The 22,654-nt window shown below is 49.1% G+C and overlaps 1 protein-coding gene across 1 annotated transcript in view; it reads left to right on the top strand.

The window, feature by feature from the left end:
• Nucleotides 1-294: 294 nt before the first annotated feature.
• The window catches only part of WSCD1 (WSC domain containing 1), a 27,997-nt gene continuing 5,637 nt past the window's right edge, over nt 295-22,654 (top strand). The window contains exons 1-6 of the mRNA XM_026861488.1: nt 295-348; nt 8,999-9,035; nt 9,147-9,740; nt 13,218-13,332; nt 13,928-14,112; nt 17,176-17,297. Of these exons, the coding sequence (XP_026717289.1) occupies nt 9,314-9,740; nt 13,218-13,332; nt 13,928-14,112; nt 17,176-17,297 (849 nt within the window). The 5' untranslated portion in view covers nt 295-348; nt 8,999-9,035; nt 9,147-9,313. The remainder of the gene's footprint in view (nt 349-8,998; nt 9,036-9,146; nt 9,741-13,217; nt 13,333-13,927; nt 14,113-17,175; nt 17,298-22,654) is intronic.

Raw genomic sequence — 22,654 nt, 5'->3', positions numbered from 1 at the left:
CCCCGGTGAGCCGCGGGGACTCGGTGAGGGACCCCGGCCAGGGACCCCGGTGAGCCGCGGGGACTCGGTGAGGGACCCCGGCCAGGGACCCCGGCCAGGGACCCCGGCCAGGGACCCCGGTGAGCCGCCGGAGTTACCGAGAGAGCAGCCGGAGCAGCCGGAGGCAGAGCCGAGGGGGCTCGGGAGGATCACGGCCGGGAGCGGGAGGCAGGAGGAGGATTAGAGGGAAGGGCAGAGGGAGCAGGATTTATCAGCTTCTCAGACAGGCATTACAGCTTTTCGTAACATTTCACTGGATCGCCTAGGACTTCGCCTGGCTACACAGGAGTTCTCCACCATAAAAGAAAGGTGAGTTTTTTTCCTCTTTTTCTTACACAGTTGTGTTATCTGCTCCTGCAAGCTGTTTGTCAGCCGGCCTTGACACAAGTAATAACCAGACAACTTTTTGCAGAGGCTGAGGTATTAACATTCATTGCGGTCTGAATGGCTGTTTGATTTATTAAATTTATCCCTGGCATCTAAGTACACAAGGCTTGGCTGCATTATTTATAAAGATTGCAGTTTGCTCTCGAGATGCCCTTCTCCGAGCATCCACAAAACATTATACTTGAAAAGTAGTCATGGATAATGCAAGTGTGTGTTTGTGTCAGAGCCTGGTGAGGCAGACTAGAATGCTCAGCTTCTCTAAACAGTTTCTGAAGCATCATTGTGCTAAATAAATAGACTCTAACAATTTTTAGCAGGTGGGTGTTGCAGGAATTTAGATGTTGAGGGCTTTATGAAAGCCACTTTTTAAATACCTATGGTTTAGTGACAGATCTGCATGTTATTTTAATTCCAGTAGAATTCCTTGCAGACAGGAAAAGATCTCATCTCTAGCTACTGTGGGCTGAGGCAAAAATCAATCTATGGTACATTTTTTACAACAATCTCTTGCAAAACTTCAGCCTCTAGTCACAGAACCATATTGGGCTTTTTGGAAATTGCAGATAACACACCATTTGCTGGGTGCTTGAGTTCTTACTATCAAAGGGATGTACATTATGCATGAATGGTTTATTATTGATCAAAACACTTTCTAGGTTCAAGAATACTGTTTGCTGATGGGTCTCAGTGTGTCGGTGAACGGTGACAGCAGACTGTAGGTTATCATTTGAGTACACATCCCTCTACACACAGAACACACACACAGATACATACGTGTGCGTGTACATCTGAAATGTGGGTATGTCTGTGTCTGCATCCTTCCATACTGGCATGGGATCAGTCCTCCTGATTACGGCTTTATCACTGAGCTAGGTAAAAAGTCCTGGATTAAGGGGAGAAACACTGATCACCCAGGGTGCTCTCGGGTCCAAGCTGCCCCTGGAACACTTTCCAAGTCAGCGCTCTCTCACAACAAGGCTCCCTGGGCCAGCTGCCTCCTGCAGGCTCTCCTGCATCCCCCACCACAGGCTGCTGCCCTCACCAACATTACTGCCTAGATTTACACCGACCTGTGCTAGGACATTGGTCTCAAAAAATGTGGAACATGTAGTGAAAGAGCTGCTCTGACCATATTTGCACAAGTTAGCGCTCACTCTCCAGCCTCAGGCTGCAGCTCTGTTCTGTGACGTTGCTTTTCACTTCCAAAGCTCAATTATCTGCCAACTGTAAACCACCTCCCATATTGTACACAGTGGATATCATGTATATTTTTAACTTGTGTATTTTCAACTTGATTAGACTAGTTTACGGACTATAGAGTTTTTCTCCATCTTTCTGCTATCTCTGCATAAAAGCTTTTTTCTGCTTCATCACAGTTCCTCATTATTTAACCGTTTTATCACGATACCTGCATCAAAGATAACTCTGCAATCTGATTGCATCTCGGAGCAGGCACACTTGTAGCAAGCAGTGGTAAACTTGCTAGCAAGCCCTCTCGAGCTGCAATGTTTGCCACTACAGTGTGTGGAGAAACTGTAATGCTTCTACCTCATTTCTAGTTTGCTGACAGACCTTATGTCATGCTTAAAGTGACACTCAAAGCAGCACTGGGTCAGAAAGAGCTGCTCATGCGGGGGCGTGTGCGTAGAGGCAGCACAGATCCATCCTCTAGCAAGGAAAAGTTGGAAGAAGAGCTCATTGCTTCTGAAAGCCCAGAAGTAAAGGCCAGATGTGCTGGCAGGGCGGCTGGTGACATACTGGAGCTTCAGTGCTCAGGACAGGCTGAAGGTCCCTTCACTTATGTCTCACTGGTCACCCTGTTACTGAAAATCCTTAGACGAGAAGCTTCATTTTCACGAGAAATGGGCGGAAGAGTTTGTTTCTAGAAATATTCTAAAAGCAGATTATTCTCCAAACCAAACAACTGGAGGTGACTTGGGAAGAGATGGGGAAGCAGCCCTTTTATTGTGTTTGGATACAAACCCTCAGGAGTTCTGCAGCAGCAGCACTGCCTGACGGGGTGTCTCACTGGGAGGGGTGGGCGCAGACACGGGCACTAACTCATGCCCGTGCGCCTGAGCCGGACACACGGCCTCGAACAAAGAAGGAAAGCGACCTGAGCTGTCCGCTTGCCTCGCGGGAAGGGCAGCGGTGGGGAAACTGGAGAGCAGCAGAACCAGCGTGAGCAGCAGCGGCGGCTGGAGCCGTGTGGCTCCTCGACGTGCCTGGGCCGTCCCCTGGCCCTGCCCGTGCAGGACAGCCCCCACCGCAGGGACGGTGGCTGCAGCTGCGCCGGGGCCTGGCAGAAAAGCCTCATCCGCAGCGTCACCGAAGGGCGCGGGGGGACGCTTGCCCAGGGCCGGACGGGAGGGTGTTTCTGCCTCTCCGACTGGAGCCAAACGCTCTGGGAAGGCCAGGTTGCTGGATTGTAGATGGGCCTCGTTTGAGCATTGCACCGTAACTGCCAGAAAGGTCAGCGATCAGCTGGTACTCCACTGACCTTCTCACAGACAAGTACATGTTTAAGTTGGCAAAGGAAATCAGTATTATAGTAACTCTTCATGGGAAATTTCCTTCCTTTTTGGTGAAAGAATATCCTAGGAAAGCTGATGGAATTACAGAACCACCTCCTTTCCTTTCCTTTACATGAATTCCTAAGTTACATTGTTAAGTTAGTGAGGCAATTCCACATGACACTTTCTCAAGGAGCTAGAAAAAGGAGCAACGGACCTGAGCCAAAACCCATCAGCATCAACCTGTGTCTTGATGTGTGTGGATTTTGGCTTAAGACAGTAGAGTACCAGGATGTTTCCTCTCAGCTTTACTTTTAGCATGTGCTGCTTTCCATACACATGTGATCCTTGGTTTCTCTTCTCCCTTTTTCCCATGATTTGGAAACTGGGATAATGTGGAATATCTCTGTCGATCCCACTCAAGGTGTGAGGTGAGAGCCCAGCCAGCTCTCACCTTTGCTGTCTTTGTAACCCCCTTCCCAAAACTCAAGAGGCGGCTCTGGCCACACACAGACGTACAGCTGCGAGAGGTGTTGGCCATCTCGGGACCGACACCAGCAGACACTCCAGGATACTCAGGGAGCTTTTAGCTATTGGAATAAAGGGAATTGCAAATATTGGACAGGATCGTAACATTAAATTGCAGCTTCTCAAGAGTTCCTCTTCCTACAGGCATTCAGGCAGTACGATGTTGGCCTTGACCTTCCAAACAGCCTCACGAAAATGGCAGCGTATCCAAATGAAAGGCTGAGAGCCAAATCCTTCAGCTACGTCCTAAGTGACCACACTTACACTCAAAGCAAGCTGACAGAAGAGAGGAGGAATGTGGAAGAGGGATGGATTTTTCTGAAAATAGTGTTCATGAGCCCAATTCCCTTCAGTTTACAATAGAAAACATAGTCTTGCTTCCATGCAAAGAACTCTGAATTTGCAAAATCCTGCTGGTCTTTAGGAAAGATCAACTATTGATGAGCTGCAGCTGTCAATGCAGTATTGACTTAAGTTTCTGCATTGAACAACCTATTAAAGGACAGCCCTCAACTGAGCAACTCTTCACCTGCAAATCTGGGGCTGTCCTGTAGTGCCTTCAGCCTTTACCAGCTCTCATCACTGAGAGTATTCATTCTTCCCTTAAAAATTCCGTCCATTAGCTAGGAGACCAGAATTGCCAAGAAATTTACAGGTTTTCTTCTATTTCTCTTTACAAATATATTAACGCAGCTGCTTAGCTTCTTCTGTCACACACTGCGAGATCATTTTGGAAGCAAGGTACTGACCTGCTTTTCCTTATGGCAACTCTTTAATGGTAGAAAAGTAAGGATTAAAAGAAAACCAGCACCTGGAATTGGAGATGCCCGGGATCCGGTGCTTAGCCCCATCAGGGCACTCTGAGAGGTAGTGCTGAGTTCACAGTGTGTGCTCTGGCACTTCCCAACGCTGCACAGAACCTCGCAGCATCCCAAGGCCACCAAGGGGGGGGCACGTTTCCAGAGCGCTCCGAAAGCACAGCACACGCAGGCAACCCCCTTCCGCGCCTCCGTCCCTACAGAAAGAGCTCCCTGCGGCAGCGGCGCAGTGTCCCCTGACCCCCTAAGCACATCGGTTTTATGCAATACTGATAGAGCTCTACAAAGGTACATTATCCTTGACCAGGCGCAGGGGCTGCTCCTGCAGCCTGCGGTGAGTCCCAGCAGGGGCCTGCGGCCCCTCGCCACCGGCGCCTGCCTGAGACGTTCAGAGGAGCTGGGCACTACGCGGCCCCGCGCTCACCTCGGGGACACGGCTGCCGTCCCCTCGGGGAGCGCTGCCTCCCCCCCCCGCACCTCTGGGCCGCGCCAAGACCCCATGGCAGCAGGATCCGAGCAATGTGACCTGCAGGGAAGTTGCAGAAAAGCAAAGCAGACTCTCTGTGGGTGCCGGCAGGCCCATGCCCGCACCGAGCACTGCGGATTGACGCAGACCTTTGGGAGAGCCGGCACCCAGCACCACGCCACAAGGAAAACCAGCAAACCCACGTGCAACAGTGCTCGGGAGGATTCCCTGGCACAGGGAGGGGGGTCTGAACACTGGGGCACCAGACAGCAAACCCACTGGTGATCAAGTTGTGCCGGATTTAGTGGGATCTGTCTTTTAAGAGGTTGGCTTTCCCAGAGCCAGCGAGAACCGCAGCACTGCCCGTTTTAGGTAACTGATCGGAACAGATTGGTATTTTGAGATTCTAGGATTTCAGGTAAGATGCACTTTCCAGCTCTGCATTCAGTCCTGCTGGTATAGAGAGAAGTCTTGCAGAAAAAAAAACCTCAAGCTATTCTTTCTAATGACGTTTCCAGACAAAAAAAATCAGGCACAAACAGCTAATAATGCTGTTCAAACAACTGAATGGTTATCTGACTTCTGAACCGTTAAAAATTCACCTGTCACTAGTACAGTGAATAAATTCATATTTTATACAATAAGACCACTCAATGCTTTTCTGAACCCCATCAAACTCTTGCTCTCGATACCAGACAATTATCCATTTTATAAAAACTGCCACCAGCCACACCTTTTTAGTGGCGTGAGGGATCCTGTCCTTGCCCGAGGCACAGCACCCAGCAGATCTTCTGTACCACCACTCACCATCTCCAAAGCTGATCCTGCCACTGCTAATTATTCTCCTTTTTTTGTTGCCGTGTTAACCCTTTCATTGTTCTCTTCACCTAGAGGTCTCCTCTGCCATTTAACAGTTCTCATTGTCCATCTCAAAGTCCTTCCAATTACCATTTTACGATTTTACTAACTCAACTCTCAATTAATATGGTCCTAAAACCCCTCTGGCTCTGAGAACTGATAAATAGGAACAGAAGACTCTACTCTTTTTCCATTTCACTTCCTTCACTTTAAGTGAAACATGTATGAAAAAGAAAAATGATGCATTTTGTATTACCAGATACTAGTTCATATCCCCCTTACTCTTTCCTTTTTTAATATCATCATCAAAACTGATGCACTTCAATTCTTTTAGGCATACTTTGATGATATTGCAATATGCGGTTTATGGAAAAATCAAATGACATTTTTTTATGTCAGCAGCACTCTGCTATTTCCCCACTAAAAAACAACATTTAATTTTTGAGTTGCACATTTGCAGCAGTTGCTGTGGGCGGGGAGTCTGCTTATTTATTTGGTTGGTTTTTACTACAATGTACTGTCATGGCAACTGTACTGAGGGCGAATGCATCTGGAGGTAATTTATATATGTCATATTGACTGCAGCGAAATTGGCTTCTACCATTTAAACTTTTTCAACCGCTGGGCAAAGGCAAAGTTAGCCTTTTGAGGCCCAGAAGCAGGTTCTCCTTAGTGACGGAACAGATACGATAGGCAGAGCCCCAGCAGCAGTGCCGAGGACTCCTGTGGCTGGGTGCAGGCTCGCTGCACGCTCAGTTGAGGTGCGACGCCTCGGGCAGGCGCCGAGCTCTGCCGGCGGGCCATCGCGGAGGCAGCGCGTCGCGCCCTGTGCAGGCCCTGCCTGGGCCAGCGGTGGCCAGGAGGCATCACCGTGCGCTCCCAGGCAAGCGGCAGATCCTCACGTCGGGGGGATGATGCGGCCTCCAGCTGCCCCACCTTCAGTCCTTGCAGACATGGAGGAACTCGACGGCGACCCGCTGGAAGAGTCGGCACACGGCGGCATCGAAAGGGGCTGAACTGGGCCAGCGGGGCAGCCCCCCCACAACACGCCCGAGCCCCGCTGCAGGCTCTGACAGCCCTTCTCTGGGCACCGCTGAGAGCAGCGCCCGCGGGGCCCCGGCTGCCCCGCGATGCCTTTCCAACGCCGCGGACACACTCGAGAACTCTGGCCCAAAGACTGTAACTTGATCGCTTCCTGAGTAAACCGAGGGCTCTGAAACCCTGAATTACAGCTGGGCAGAGATGATTGCAAAGATGATAAATTCATCTGCCTCATCTTCCTGCTAGGGGGGAAAAAGTCTTAAACCTCTTGAATACTTGTGTGATTGCAGCATTATCACCTCACCAGCGAGGCTTTGCAGCAGCGTTTTATGGAGAAGGGCTGTCCCTCTGCATTACAGACGAGGACTCGAAGAGCCTGCTGCCTGCCACCTCCAAGGCATGTGGCCACCTCCTCCCTGGCCAGGCTCACCTCAGAGCAGCGTGACCGCCCATCGGCCTCTGAGTGGCCAACACAGGCGCCGTGCCCTTAGATCAGCCAGCCTCTTTTGGGAACAGCTCGAGTTTCCAGCGGCCCTGTGTCAGGAACGACTAGTGAATCAAATCCTACCTATGCTGATAGGCAGTATTTCTTCAGATAAATTAGCACAGAAACAATCTGCAGTATCTAATTATGGCTAATTTCCTGTTCATCTGTCTAGGTACTTCTGACCCTTTTACTGTAATTCTTGAGCACTCACAACGTTGATCAGAGATTTTCAATAATTTAACTTTTAGGGTCAGCTCTTTAGCTGGTGTAAATCAATGCATTTTCTTTGGCTTGGAGCTGATCAGAAGGGAGGTGTGTTAACTTCTACAGTGCAGAAAATGGTCTTAATTTACTACAGCATGCTACGGCCTCGTAGCCCTTTGCACCTGCTCGCTCTCCCAAGTTCTTGGAGAAAGTGTAAGCATATAGAATATTTTTGGGTATTACTAGCCCTACATAATTGAGACCAGCATACATGAACTTTAAAAGAAACCAATAAAATTTTAAAAAGCACCTAAATCAGGTCCTCAAGTGTGTCCAACTTGCAAGATTAGAAGACAGGGAGTCCTGCCTTGTGCCAATCCCATTTAGCAACCGAGTCTGAAATGTCACAGAAAAGGAATTCAGGCTCAACTGACAAAAGATTCAGCTGAGCTTTAACGTATTTTTGGCCTAAAAGTGTTTGAGCTTTGTTTCTGATTGCTGCTTAAAACAGAAAGAAGTTGCACAACTAAATGAAAAAAGGAATGGGTGGAGACTTAATTGGTAGCGTCTACTTAAGAGAGGCGTAAGTGAATATCCACAAAACTTTAAATCAGATTCTGAAACAAGAAATACAGTGAGTGGGTATTTCCTTGCCAGGACCGTGGATTTTGAGAGTATGCCCCAACTGCAAGTTAAGCAAAAGCCATAATATTTTCTTTTCTGGAAGGCACTGCATCTTTTCTCAATGCCTGCCTGGCTCCACAGAGAAGTGACTGACTGGGAAACAGGAACTTATGGGGAGATGCCAGCTTTTATTTGCTACGGGAGGTTAAAGGTTCCCTAGAGCACAAAGGAGCTTTTCTTGCCCAGACAATCCCATCATGGTACACATCAGCACAACTAAAGCCTGCGAAGCTCAGAAGCAGTCAAGAAATATCTGGTAAAACTTGAAATTAATCTTTTTCACTCACTCATTTTTATGCACACGCATCCACGCATCGGTATTTGGCAATAGAAATCTACTAAAAAAATAGCAGGATCTCTGGTTTCTTTTAAAGCACCACACACAGCAGCCCAGTGCTCTGTGTGTAAGTACAGAATCCCCAAATACCCTTCCAGCATAAAGCCTGACTTTATTGTGCTGGAAAGAGATTAATAATTATTATCTATTGTGAGTTGATGCAATTTCTTTTTTTTTTCCCCACACACCCACACTGCTGTTTCCTTCTGATCTGCATTTGTAGCTTAGCTACTGTTTAGCTGAAAAGAAGGAATCTGATAATACCTTCCTAAAAAGATGCCTGTACTGCGGCTGCCTGTTCCAGCCAGCCACAAAGAATGGAGATGTCGGCCACTGACAAGAGAAAATAAAGAACTTTTTTCCAAACATCCCAAGAGAAATAACCTCATCATAAGGGTATTTTTTGTGCATTCCAAGTTAGAAGAAAGAAGGGGAAAAGAAAAGGCTGAAGATTTGAAAGTAGCTTCTGCTTAATCAATTATTCTCATCAGATTATAGTTTTTTAAGTGCTTAATTATAAACAACAGATGGAGAGATGCTCAGCTGAAAAGAAAAGGGTGTGGGTGGGGAAAAGTCAGCCTGATGGGGGGTATTTTCTATTTGGATGTGAACCAACCTTCCCCCTTGGTGTTTCAGGTTTCGGCATCGGCTGCCAGGCAGCTCGGCCGAGCGCGACGACATCAGCACCAACAACGGCAGCACTGACACGACGGCAGCACCGACACGACGGCAGCACCGACACGACGGCAGCACCGACGACAGCAGCACCGACGATGGCAGCACTGACGAGGGCCGCACAGCGGGTGCGCACGGCGCCCTGAGGCCAGGCACCAGGCCTCGCTCTGCCGCAGCCGCAGTGATGGGCTGAGCCCGCGGGAGGAACCAGCGCCCGGCCAGGCGGGGATTCAGGGGCCCGTCGGGAGGCGTGAAGGGCCCGGTCTCAGTAAGGGCATGGCCAAAGCTTTCTTCAGGCTACAGAAGTTTCTCCGTCGGACCCAGTTTCTGCTCTTCTTCCTCACGGCAGCTTACCTGATGGCTGGCAGCCTCCTGCTGCTCCAGCGGACGCGCTTGGTTATCCAGCAAGGCTCGCGTGGGCCCTCTGCTAATCAGGCCCTGCCAGTGCCGGACGGGATGGCCGGGGTAGGGATCGCAGACCCCAGGACGCTGCAGAACCCCCGCCCTGGTCCCAGGCTGCTGGTGGGCACGGGCACGCAGCCGGAGCCTGCCCTGGAGCAGCACCACAGCCCGCGGTGGCTCGCGTCCCGCAACTCCGAGCTCAGGCAGTTGAGAAGAAGGTGGTTCCACAGGTTCATCAGCGACCAGGAGCCCACGCAAACAGCGGGATCGAAGGCGATGAAGCACACTGCTGAACACAAAGGTAAGGGATGTACCCTGCCCCGCTTTCTGGCACACACATAAACTGCAACTCCTCCTAGGGCCGTCCCGGGCAGAGACTGGCGAGCACACAGCGTCCCTGCAGAAACACCTTCCTCCAGGCCCATCACCACCTTCAAACCAGTCCTTAAGTGTATGCACAGGCCACAGTACGATCCTGACGTCCCTGGTCACACTGGGGTGTATCTTCCTCCGAAAAACTATTTTTATTGATTGAATGGAAGCTCAGGCAGTGAAACATGCTTCCCTAATTTAAATTATTTTCTCTTCAAGCAGGCAGAGATGAACACTGTTTAACTGATTTTCTTTCTCAGAACAGGAATCACTTTAGAAATGGGTTTTATCAAATTCACTATCCAAAACCACACAATACCTTAAGTCTAGAAAAGCCTCCTTGCTGCTTTAGCATGTACTTAAATTCTGCTACTGCAAACGATTCCCTGATCCTGCCCTGCCTTCTGTCACCACCTCTGCCAACACGCTGGCCTCAGGGGGGCAAGGCTGGGCCCCACAGCCCTCCTGAATCGCAGACTAACTCCTGGTGTTTGCTGGGTCCGCTGGGAACCTGCAACAGGCCAAGGGGAACTGACGCCGCTGCAGGCGTGTGGTGCACCAGCGGCCAGAGCACAGGGTACACAACTGCACGTGTCCCAGGCCACGCAGGTTTGACAGGAATGTGAGTCCCCATCGCTGAGAGCCTGATCCTGCTGCTCTAAGTGCTGCTGATAAATATGTGCATGGACTCCTCCGGCCTGTTCAGCAGGAAAGCTTTGACAAAACTATTACCCAGAGCAAGCAGAAGCAAACCAGGAGCCTGCAGATGCTAACATTTCCCACTGGCTTTCTAGGCTCCAGCATCAAATCAGGAGCTTGCGATTTTTGATCCATTGCCTTTCAGAAGAACCAGTTCTCCCTGGAGATGCTTCCCTGATAACAAAGAAAGGAATGGGATCTGGATGACTAGACACCACATTGCTAAACTGCTCTTTAGTTTGTTGAATAAATTTACCCAAACAAAAGGGGCACCTTCTGCAAAAATCCCACAAAATGGGTGCCACCTCGTGACTCCTACTGAGTGAATTGTCAGAAATGGGAAGGAGAAGGTGATAGTGATGGTGTGCGGGAGATGAGTCACACAGCGTGAGTCAGGCAAACTCGAACCGCCGGAGCTACCTGAAGCACCGAGCTGGAGCTTCTGAGAGTGCTCCACGGGCGCTCCACAAAACCCCACCAAGGCTTTGGTGGCAGAGAAGCGAAGCCGCAGCGTGCAGGTGGGGGACTGGCAGGGGCCGGGAAAGCAGCACACTGACACCGGGCACGTTCTGCTCCCTTGCGCCGCGTGCCCGGGGTTTACTCTCCACGCCGTGCGGCCCCGGCAGCTCGGATAGCTGCAGTGGCTTCAGGGAAGAGAGCCTGGGCCACCAAACTCAGGAGTGCCCACGAGCCCTTTGGCTCTGCTGCTGCCCCGGCCCTGAGAGCGTGTACACAGCACGCCTGGTTCTGCCTCCACGGACTGTCCCCCCCGGGGCTGCTCTACTCCCCGCAGAGGTTGGTGATTTTTTTTTCTCACGCGATGAATGGAAGAATAGATAAAAAGTAGAGAAATGTGGTGAGTCTTTATGAGCTACACTAATACCAGGCAGAGTATGAACCTGTTCTTTAAAAACTTAAACAAAAAAGATTAATTTTGAGAATTATCCATAAAGTTAGCTAAAGCTGGTGCCCATAGCAGCCACTGAGCCAGTGCCTTGCCCAGGTTCTGGACTGAGGGGAGCCAGAAGGACTATTTCTTGCTACATCCCACTGAACTATGTTGACTCAAATACGCATCATTTGAACACATGACTGAACATGAAGTGACATTATTAATAACAGTATTGGTAACAAGCATGGGAAGGCTTTTGGAAGTTATTAATTAAAAATTTAACTACCTGTACAGAGTGTGTTATCTTCCCCCCTGCGAGTGGCTCAGGGTAGGGACCACATCTTATCCTGCCAGGGAGACTGGCAAATACTATCAGGGAACAAATGGAAACAGGAATTCGTCGGATAAAAAGTAAAAATTTTCTGTTAGGAACGCTTCCAGCAGACGGGGTGTTCCACACTGCTCCCCTGGCCCGGTTACGCCCCTGCACAGGGTGCAGGGACCGAGGGCTGACACAGCGCCCCGCTCCGGCCCGCGGAGTCTCTCCGTGACCCTTCACGGGAGGATGGGGATGAGGTTCTGCTGGCGGCAGCGTGTGAGGGACGCGGGCGGGCACTGCCTGTGCCGGGGGCCTGCCCGTGCCTCCCCCCTCCGGGCCCTTTGGCCTCACATGCCGAGCTCTGCTACGGGTTTGAGCCGAAGTACCCAAATCAAGAGTCGGCAGTGAAGTGTAGAACACCCTTATTGCAGGTGTGTGACTCCCATCTCATTAACAGCGCGCCGTGGGTGCATATTCACAGCTTCTGAGTTTTCTAATTGCATGTTTGCAAATTGCCAATGTGCAGATCTTCAAATCTACTGTTGTAATATTTAAATGTTTGATTTATTATTCCTAGCTCGAAAATCTCTGTTAGAGTGGCTTGAACTTTCTTTTTCTTCTGGATTATTTTATTGTTAATATGCTTTTTAGTTTCATTTTTCATCATATATTCTCTTCCTGTCCACAGCTCGTGTTACTTAATTTCTCTGTTATCATTTTCATGCCGCTACTTCTAAAATCAAATTTCCTTTTTTCCTTCATATTTTAATGATAAAATGTACTTATATACACACAATTGCTGTGTAACAGTGGGACTCCACATCATCCTTTCAATTGTATATTAAAAAATGGGCTGGATTTTTATAGCATTTTGTTCATGACAGCAAAAAAGACACAACATAGGATGCAGTCTAAGAGAAATATTTATCTTTTATATGCTAAGTAAAGCAAGCCATATTTTAAGAGATTAATTTGCACCAGAGATAGTTCAACGCGATAGCTAGACAGTGCTGCCTAGTTAAGACTGAAGTTATCTTTCCATTATAGCTTTAATATAACTCCATGTACCCAAAGAAAATTGATTTTCTTAATATTTCTCTTGCACCATCTCATTATGAACTAGAGATTTTTGAGAAAACTTGGGAGAAATCCAACAAGATGTCCCAAAATTTATACCATTTTGAAGACTACCTTCTCCTTTACTGAAAAGTTCACCACGCTGTCACCGAAGGGAGGGAGGAGCAGGTGGCAGCCGCCGGGTCTCAGGGCTGCAGACTCTGGCCTGCTTAAAGCACCCCAGGGAAGGGAGAAGTCTCCTTTCCGTCGGATGTTTGAGTTTACCCCTTCAAGAGCACCTGCGAAGGGTCGGTGCCAGCAGACAGCTCTGCGGCGAGGCAGGACCCCGGGCAGGTCCCGGGCTGCGTGGCCGCTGGCTGCTTTCTTCCCTCTCCCCCAGCTCCTGCACTTTGCCTGACTCTGGTCTTGCACGCACACAGGCACCTACATGGGATGCTTCAGCGATGACTCGAGGGAGAGGACACTGAAGGGAGCTGTGTTTTATGACTTAAGAAAAATGACAGTATCACACTGTCAGGAAGCTTGTGCCGAGAGGTGAGTCGTATTTTTCTACTGCAATTTTCTCTTTTCTGACAATAAATGGAACTAAATTTGAAATGGGAGAAGCATGCATACATTAAACATACAGCATCTGTGAAGACTGATTATCTCATATCTTCAGGCATGGTGCAGTCCTGCTACATTGCTTAAAGTAGACAATTTCACTGCTGCCTCTTCTCTTTATTAATGTGTGGCTCCTTACAGTGAATTTTCTGTTGTCCTGGTCAGAAATTACCGTTTTGTTAGATAGTCTTTGTTAGGTATAGCCCTCTAGCCTAAATCTTTGATCCAAAATATAAAAAAACCCCTATGAACAAACTAGCACTTCCAAGACAGGAGAGAGCAAGGCAGCGGGGTGCGTGACCCTACAGCCCGGGGAGCTGCCGGTCACGGGGCAGGGGCAGAGGCGGCTCCTGGCACCTCTCCTGGCCTCCCCGGGGAGGCCGCGCTGGTCGCCGGCCCGGCTGCGTCTCTGGAGCAGGGCAGCAGCAGCGGGCGCCGAACGCGGGGACGGGCTCCTGCCTTCGTGAGGTAAAAGGGGAGCAGACGGGCGGTGGGGACTGACTGTGTCTGGCTTTGCTCCCCGCAGGGCTTACACCTACGCGGGGCTGGCGTACGGAGCAGAGTGCTACTGCGGGAACAGGCTCCCAGCGACCGCCTCGAAGCCCGAGGAGTGCAACAGCGAGTGCAAGGGGGAGAAGGGCTCTGCCTGCGGAGGGGTGAACCGGCTCTCTGTCTACAGGGTGGAGGAGCTGCGGGCAGGAGCCAGACGACGTAAGTGGGTGTGCGAGCGGAGAGAGGAGGCCGCTGGCCCCGCGGGGGCTGTCCCTGCTGCTCCTCTTGCTCCCTTTGTCCCCGGGGTTTGAAACAGCAAAGGCCAAAGGTGCCCGCGGGACACGGTGCCCATTTGCTGCTGGTCCAGTCCCTGGGTCCCTGCCCGAAATGGCAGCCGGCTCACTGCCGCCGAGCGGCAGGATCCCGGGCACAGCTGCCTCAGGGCTGCCACGCAGGAGGTTAGTGCCACAGGGAAGAGACAAATGCAGTGCAGAGCGACTGCAACGGCAGCAGAATCTCAGCTGAAAAACTACTCCCTTTTGCATCCACTGCAGAGGGACAAACACACACGTGTCTGGAACAACCCTGGAAGTGGGTGCCTTATAACGGCAGGGCAGGAAATTCCACCCTAGGCTCAAAAATCACCCTAAACAAAGTAAGTGCCATGTGACTGCAGCAGCAGAACAAGTAGAGGCCAGAGAGGCGCAGCAATCGCCTTCCTAAGTGAGAGCAATGAGAGTTCTGCTCTTCCAAGGACTTTGTTCTAGCGGCAGTTGGGATCTTTGTTTCATCTTGAGATGACAACACTTACTCTACTTGTCATTCAATTAGCTACCACGGGAGATGCAACAGATAAACCTTTGGGCCAACACAAAGCACATAAAATATCCAAACAGCTGAGCAGCCTTTACTTTTGGCAAGCTCACAAAACCTTATGGATGTTATTTGCTGAGAAGAAGCACCAAGACCTTAGGTTGTGCCAGTATTGATGGTACTTCATTTCTTCTTAAAGACAAGTCAAGGTTTGTACAATAACCCACCCAGCTACATATAAATTATATATCAAAGGTACATAGACCTAAATTGCTAGTGTCAGGTTGACAGGCACATTGGCAGGTTTCCCAGGACATGCATCACTGTTTAAACTTTCAGCATAAAATATATATACGTTTTTCACAGCAAAAGGCGGCATTTTCTTTTTTCTTAAGTATTAATGAATTAGTCATCAAATTAGCCTAGCCTGGAGATAGATTTGTATTTTTTTTGCCATTAGTAATAGCTGATATTCGACTGTTTGAAGAATCCCACTGACACAAACTAGTTGAGGGGCCAACAGAAGTATTAATCACCATGAACAAGTATATTGGAGAGTAACTCTGAAACTAACAGCACCCCTGAGTTACACTCTGCTATAGAGAGAACAGAGCTCGCATAAGGCTTCTGCTTACGCAGAGCCAGTGCCACCTCCATTTAATCTTCCCAGACGGGGGGTTTACTGGCTCCCCGCTCTGTCCCTCGCCCCACCTCCCACCCCAGTTCCCCGGGCACCACGAGCCGTGCAGCTCCTGCGCCGCAGGACTCGTGCCCCCACATCATGTTAAACACAACAAAGCTTGAGGTCTGCAGCCACTGCAGCCCGGGATCGCTGTGGCACAGAGTGCCCTTCTCCTTGGGGCAGGATTCAGCCATCCTTCCCCAGAAGGGAGGCAGACAATGTAAATCCAGCACATTTCCAGTGTGAACCGGGTTCTCTGCAAGCCCTGCTCCCTCCCGAGTGCAGTGTGGGCAGCTCAGGTTTTCTTCCTGACCCGCTGAGACAAGTCTACACGTGTTCGTAAGCATTTTGTTTCAGGAATTAAATGTTAGCCTGAGATTTAGTAGAAAGTCTTTCAAGAGCATCCTGAGAAGCCAAAGAACTTCTGTTCCTTTATTCCTTGGTGCTGTGCTCACAGTGATCTGGTCCCAGGGAGATTCCTGTTTCCCCCCAACTCGCATGAGCAGTTATATTTTCCTGTCTCCTGAGTGATCTCAAAGATAGAGCCCCGCTTCTAGTAACTGGACAGTCATAGAACAATATTTAAGCAGCTTCTCCTTAGATTGCTCTTGGCTCACGCTGGAGAACCTGGGCCCTTCTGCCAGGAAATTCACACAGAATCAAATTTTTCCTTCAGAACCGCACTGCATCTCTCCCGTCACCCAACACATTTCCAACCTCTGTTCTAGTGAGTGTTGTTTAAGGGAGGCAGCGGGCGCAGACCAGCACTCAGAAGCTCCAAATTCATTCCCAAATCCACTTTTCTCCCTACTGAGTCATGCTAGGCAAACTCTGTCAACAGAATTAGTACAGAGCAATGAAGTAAAGGCACTGTAAAGCCCACCAAATCCTAAGAGTTACAGAAGTGTCACACAACATGCAGACTTCTCCTTTTCTAACCAGCCACGCAATGTTACTTTTTTCACTACTGCTGGTTCACCTGTGCAGATGCACGGCTCACCCGGGGCGGTGCGTTTCCATGACAGCTTTGGGGTTTCTTCTGGTTCTGTCAGGGGACAGTTCTCTATTAAGCAGGAGGAAAAATCATGTTGCTGCTTGTAACAAGTATTTGGGCCAAATCCTGACTTCAATCACAGTGATGCAAAAAATGGAGCAATTCTGCCAAGCTCTATGGCATTCATACAGGAGCAGGTGAGATCAGAGGCTGATGCTAAAGACTTGACGAAATCTGTTCTCCCTGAACAGCTTACCAAAGCCTAGTTTAGATTTCGAAGGCTGCAGCAAACTCCCTTGGCCTGAAAAGAAAGCGAGTGGGAAGAGGAGAGGGGCAGCTCAGCAGCTGAGCAGATGTGCAGGAAGGTGGGTCCCTGTGGGGGCTTTCAGGACTCATTTAAATTCTTTTCCCTTTCTGGTGCAGATCATGGGAAGCTTTGTAGATTTTTATCGGGGCTTTTAAGTCTTTCAGGGGAAAGCATGTCTTCAAAAGAAAACTGGGACTTGCAAACAATAGCAATGCCCTCCACTGGTGGAATTTAATTTAAACCCTTTGCTGCAGCCCTGCTTTCAGTGGTTTGTACAAAGCTAAAGGCGTGTGCTCCTTTCAATACCACAGGATTTGCAACACATTCTTCTAGTGTGTATCATGGTTTCTCTTATTTCTACAGCATTTGGAATATAAAATTTATTTTATTATTTTTAGCTTCTGAACCTAATATTGTTCTTTGTGAAAGAGCTAGGATACTACGGACATTGTTTTCTCAAGAGAAACCTATTTCATATCCCTGCAGGGAGGAATGTTATCTATCGAGGATGTTTTAGAGCTCCAGAAAATTTAACAGACACCTTTCCAGCCTCTTTGATACAGCCCAATTTGACGGTGGAGATGTGCTCTGAATTTTGCTCCAAGAAAGTAAGAACAGTTCTCGTTTCACATCCTTTCTTCTATTCTGTTATTTTAAATTTTAATCTACTAAGGGAACAGCAGAGATTAGTGCCTTAGAGCTTTGAATTTGTAAATGAGTTTCTGAAGGACAAAACTCATCAGAGTAAATACCCAGTGATGCATCTGGTCCAAGCACTCTCTCCAGTGGGGACGGCGGGAGGGAAAGCCATCAGAGCGATGCCACTAAAAACGATACCCAGAAACGCCGTCCTAAGTGACGAGTATCGACCCTGAGGAGATCGATACCGTTTCCGTGTCACATTCAAACGGAGCCCAGAGCCAGACCTGACCCGCGGGAAGGTCTCGGGGGCTGCAGCTCACGGGCAGACAGGCGGGGGCTGCGGCTGCCGGCACCCAAAGGGCCGCCCCAGCGCCCTCGGGGGAGCCGGTCCCCGCTCAGATGCAGGGCCGGGAGAGGTGACACCCAGCGCCTCCCCGGTCTGCTCCCCCTGGGGCTCCTCGACCGCAGGCTCCTCGATGGTGCAGCAGCAGGAGGGGGTCTAATGCTGAGCTATGCACACCCTGAGTTTACACCAGCCTCTAATTGTGTTTGCTAGGAACGTGATACAATCTTAAGCATATTTTTTAAAAAAGCTGCCAGAGAAAAATTTTAGCAGATAAGCACACGAAAGCAGGTGAACTTTCCTGCTACTTTTATACAAATGTGTCTCTTTCCACACTGGAAGAATTTATACACTTTCACTGTAACCGACGTAATTTAACTCAAAATGGAATCATTGCAGAACTTCACGCCGATATATAAGACTACACAAAAGCACCGAATAAGGTCAGTCATGTGCTCACTGGCTTTTGGACAGAAGGTGAAGGGACACGCTACCATCCCCTGTTCTGGTGCACGCTCTGGGGGACTGAGGGAGCTGGACTCCGACGGACTCGGTATCCTCACGGAGGGAAGGTCTGGCCCAGGGCACCCTCTGCTTTAGCGGCTGTTGCTGCAGTTGGTTCTCCTCCTGTCCTCCCCACTCCAGCAGGGCTTGGGTTTTTGTACAGAGGAGGGTCTGCTGTGTAGTCAGATTTAGCCTGCAGCCACATTCAGCCCCATGCATTAATCTGAACATTCAATTACTTTGTCTTCTAGCATACAAAAATGATTACAACTATTAAGGCATGAACAACAAATCTGCTTAATTACTAGGTAGAGTGGGAAAGCTTTCTCAGTCAACATACCCTCTAAACCAGCTCATCAGTGTTTTAAGAATGCATCATGGAATTAACTCCGTGCAGTGGATCACCCATATACCCTGTACCCAGCACGCTACCATACAAACACTCTCACATCCTCGATGCCTACAAACCTTCAGGAACACAGGACTTCATGAGCAATTCTTTCCAAGCTCTGCCATTAATCTGTGTTTAATGGTGGGAAAAAAAAATCTTGATCATTCTGTGTCAGTTTACCCACATGTAACATCATTTTATTAATATCTACTGTGCAATTAATTGTTGCTTCTCTATCTGGAACAATGGTATGAAATATCTGGAGAAGTTGTTTTCGGATGTGCTCAGACACGAGGTCAGTGTTTTTAAGCACAGTCATGCCATTCTGGTTCTGAAGATGACTTTTCTAAATTAGGGGGTTTTCAGAAGTAGGGTTCCTTCAAGGTTTTCTGGCCATGCAGCCAAAAAGTGGAAGCCTCTGAGATGACTGATGACTGAGAAGGACAGGAAAAAGAGCACAACCAAAACATACCACGTTAGTGTGACATTCGCACAGGACCAGGACGGGGGGGAGCGCCGGGGTGAAGCTGTCCGTCTCTGCAGAGCAGCTCGTGCCTCTCCAGAGTTAGTCAGTGCCTGTTTGCTTGATGAAGCTTGTGTGCGAAGGCATCAGCACACCAGGTATCCAAAAGGATTATCCAAACAGACTCTTTCTGCAGAGAGCGGGCTGCAGAAATGATAATATTAAGAGGAACAGGCACTGAAGGAAGGGGAATGAAAGATTTTACACCTCTCATTTATTCCTTCCCCAAACAGTGCAAAAGGCAACAACCTGCTGACCCTGCCCCTCCCCTCCAGCCTCGCTGGGCACCAGCTGCCCTCCGGGAAGGGGCCAGCACAGAGGGTTTGCCTGACGAGGTCTCCCTCCCCGTAAGAAGCAGCAACTGCATATCCCCAAGTCCAGCTGTTACAGCCTGACTGGTGCTTTAACTCTGGATACCAAAACAAGCCCTATTACGACACTGCACACTTTTGTCCTGACTGATTCCTCTCCAAACAAGATGGACAACTTCCTAGCCAACAGCAACATACCTGGCCCTCCTGACTCCAGGAAGGCACTGCCACCTCAGTCCAGCCTCTCGTGCAGAAAGGATTATCCCACCAATTTCTACCTATCCTGAAAAAGCCAGTGGGCTTTTAAATGGAACTATAGTTGGATGCTTCAAGTTAAACCCATGAATAAGTCTTTTGCTCTTTGGGACTTAGAAGAAAAGCAAATCGAGGCATACCATATTTATTTGCTAGCCTTGCAAACTGCTTTATGCAGCTGAAAGGGTAGCTACAGCCCTTGGAAGTATCTGAGGTAACAACTTCAGATGAAACCTGCTAAATACTCTTAATTATCAATTTCTTTCTTAATTAACAGTGATGACACGGCTTAATAGCAACCCATTATCACCCCCTAACACAGATCCAGGAATGTGCTTCTGTGCTAGGTCCCTTGGCCAGAAGCCATAGTTTTCATATATGCTCTTTTATAAGCCAACATGCATACTAAATGAGCTGTCTCCGTTTGAATTTGTATTTTTAAATAAACAGTCCTTTTACCGCTCAGCTGCTGTACTCCGTTATACATGATGATATGAATGAAATCTGGAAGAACACTAAGTCCTGAGGACAGAACCCCAGTATCTCAATGTATACAAAAGCCGTGCCAGCAAGTTTGCACACTTGAATGTTACCCACGCTAATGTGCTTTTTATTTTCTTTATAAAGCAATATACAGAATACAGCAATCTTCTAATTTCAAAATAGACCTGCTTTTGGATTCCAGATGTAGCTACATGCCATTACTTGCTCATAAACAAAAGACTCCCAGGATTTTGATCCAAATCCCATTCATACAGAGCTTTTCTGTGGCTTGATTTAGATTTTTTTTTAAATACAATAAAACAATGATAAGTCGGCCAGAACCTCAACTGGTGCAGACGATCACAGCATCGCTGAATTCACTGCATCAGTGAGAGCAGAGTATTTCAAATCAGGGTCACACTGGGCGTAACACTGCCCTGAGGAGTTGTCCCCTGGCCTCGACAGATCACGGTGTCAGACAAGCCAGAATTTTTATGCAATTTATGTGATTGGCTTCATGGTATTTATCCTTTGCTCTTCACATATCCAGCTGAATGAGAACATGAAGAATGACTTCTAGGTTTGTTGCAAAATGAACATGCTCGTTTTTAAATAAACCAAACCCAGTGGTTTTGCTTGCGAGAGAAATTTCCTCCCATCATTAGTCCCCCCATCTCTCATTCCTTTTGGTAGACTGAGAGAAAAATTGTAACTGTGTCAGACAGGAGAACTGGAAAAGAAAGGAATTTAGCAGAGTATTCAGAGTAGAACCAGACAATCGTATTTTTAATCTATCCGTAATTCTACATCTGGATACAGTCTAACAGAAGACAATCAGTGATTGAATCATCACATCATCTGTGTGGCTACTGGCGAACGACCGCTTTCCTTACAGCCCCTAACCCACCTGTTGGGGCTTCAGCTTGCAGATTCTTGGGTGAAGAGTCCCACTGACATCAGCTCTCACTGAGTCACAGCTCGCAGGACGGAGCCCTTGCCTGCCAGTGTACGCTCCAAAGCTCAGCCCAGAAGAAAGCTTATTCAGAGCCCTGCAGATTTCTCTGGCGACACACTCGTGTTGAACTGAAGCATCGCAGATTTGTGTGCGCTGAGCTCGGGGACCAGTCCTGCGCTCAGAAGTCACGTGGCCACTTAAAGCTGTGACCGCAGCTTGGGGCGTGCATAAATACACCGGCGAGCAAAGTGCACGCTTCTGGTTTTGATCAAATACCCATGGGAAGTCAAGACTGAGCACGTCGCTTTGCTGCAGCACCAGGCAGCCCGGCTGCTCCACGGCTGGTTCCAGCGCTCGCACGGGGCTGAGGGCCCCGGCGTGGTGCCCGGGGCTGCGGTCGGGCTCCTTCCACGGCGTGTGCTGCCAGCGCTGAAACTCCAAGACTCCCACCCCTGGAGCCCGGTCCCTGGGCTCCCTTCCTGCGAGCACCCGCTGCCCCGGCAGCAGGAAGGCAGCAGAGGCGACGGCCGCCCCGCGCCACGAACAGCCCTGCAGGGACAGAGGAGCGCGCGCTCAGGTCCTGTCACAAATCCTCCGGCCTCCCAGAAAGTCAAGTGCCTGCAGGTGGTGGAGGCACGAGGGACAAGGTACATTTTTATTCTAGGTTGCCTTCGAGGGCCGGGACACTTATTAATTTCTCAAACAGAGAAACACTACTTCATTGTGGAGGAAAAATTTGTTTGCAGGCAGAAACAGAACTATTCTGCCCTTGGATCAAATCTGTAAATAGTTTCTGACAATGTCATATCTCATTCGCTAAGCAAATGTTGGCTGTTTGGGCACAGATGGCACATGTGTTGTATTTGACTCCTTATCAGAGGATGAACACGTGGGGAAGAGCGAGAGATAAGCTGCTCAACAGTCCTGTCACGCGCTCCCAGACTCCAAAAGACTTTTAGAAGGCAAAAAGTGTTGATACGGAATAGGTAGAATTGAACACTCCGCACTCAAATAACCCCTGAGCTTCCTTCAGTCCCTCCTCACAGCCCTGCGCCACAGCGCGAGATGTCGGGGCACTCTGGAGACCTGTGGATAAACCACCCCACTCCTCCTGGTCAGGAGGAGAAAAACTGAATTTTAGGGGCAATTTCTGTGGAGTAGTAAGTGCGCTTTTTCTGTTAGCACATATGCAACGACTGATTTCTTCAGCAAGTAATTAGCACAAGTTTCCCTTCTCTTAATTCTCATCAGTGCTGGCCCAGCCTCGCTTTTCTGCCACCACACAGCAATGCTGCTTTGCAGCCTGTTGCCTGTTTTGGCCAAAATCTGAATTACTTTGCATCAAATCCATTGAAGAGATGTTTCTTAAAGCCAAAAATTTCCTTTGGAAGTTACTGCCTCGCAGAGCTACCGATAACCTCCCTGTGGCTGCACACTTACACTCTGCCGAGAGACTCTCACTCGCAGCGGCCAGCCTGGATTTCACCAGAGGTTTCCCCATCTAGAACTCGGCGACAGGAACCAGGAAGCGTCGGAGCCGAGGCGCCCGCCGAGCCAG

Source organism: Athene cunicularia, assembly GCF_003259725.1.
Source record: "Athene cunicularia isolate RWA chromosome 19 unlocalized genomic scaffold, athCun1 chr19_part1, whole genome shotgun sequence".
Lineage (NCBI taxonomy): Eukaryota > Metazoa > Chordata > Aves > Strigiformes > Strigidae > Athene > Athene cunicularia.
The sequence above is the reverse complement of the archived record's forward strand: the minus strand, read 5'-3'. Positions and strand labels throughout refer to the sequence as shown.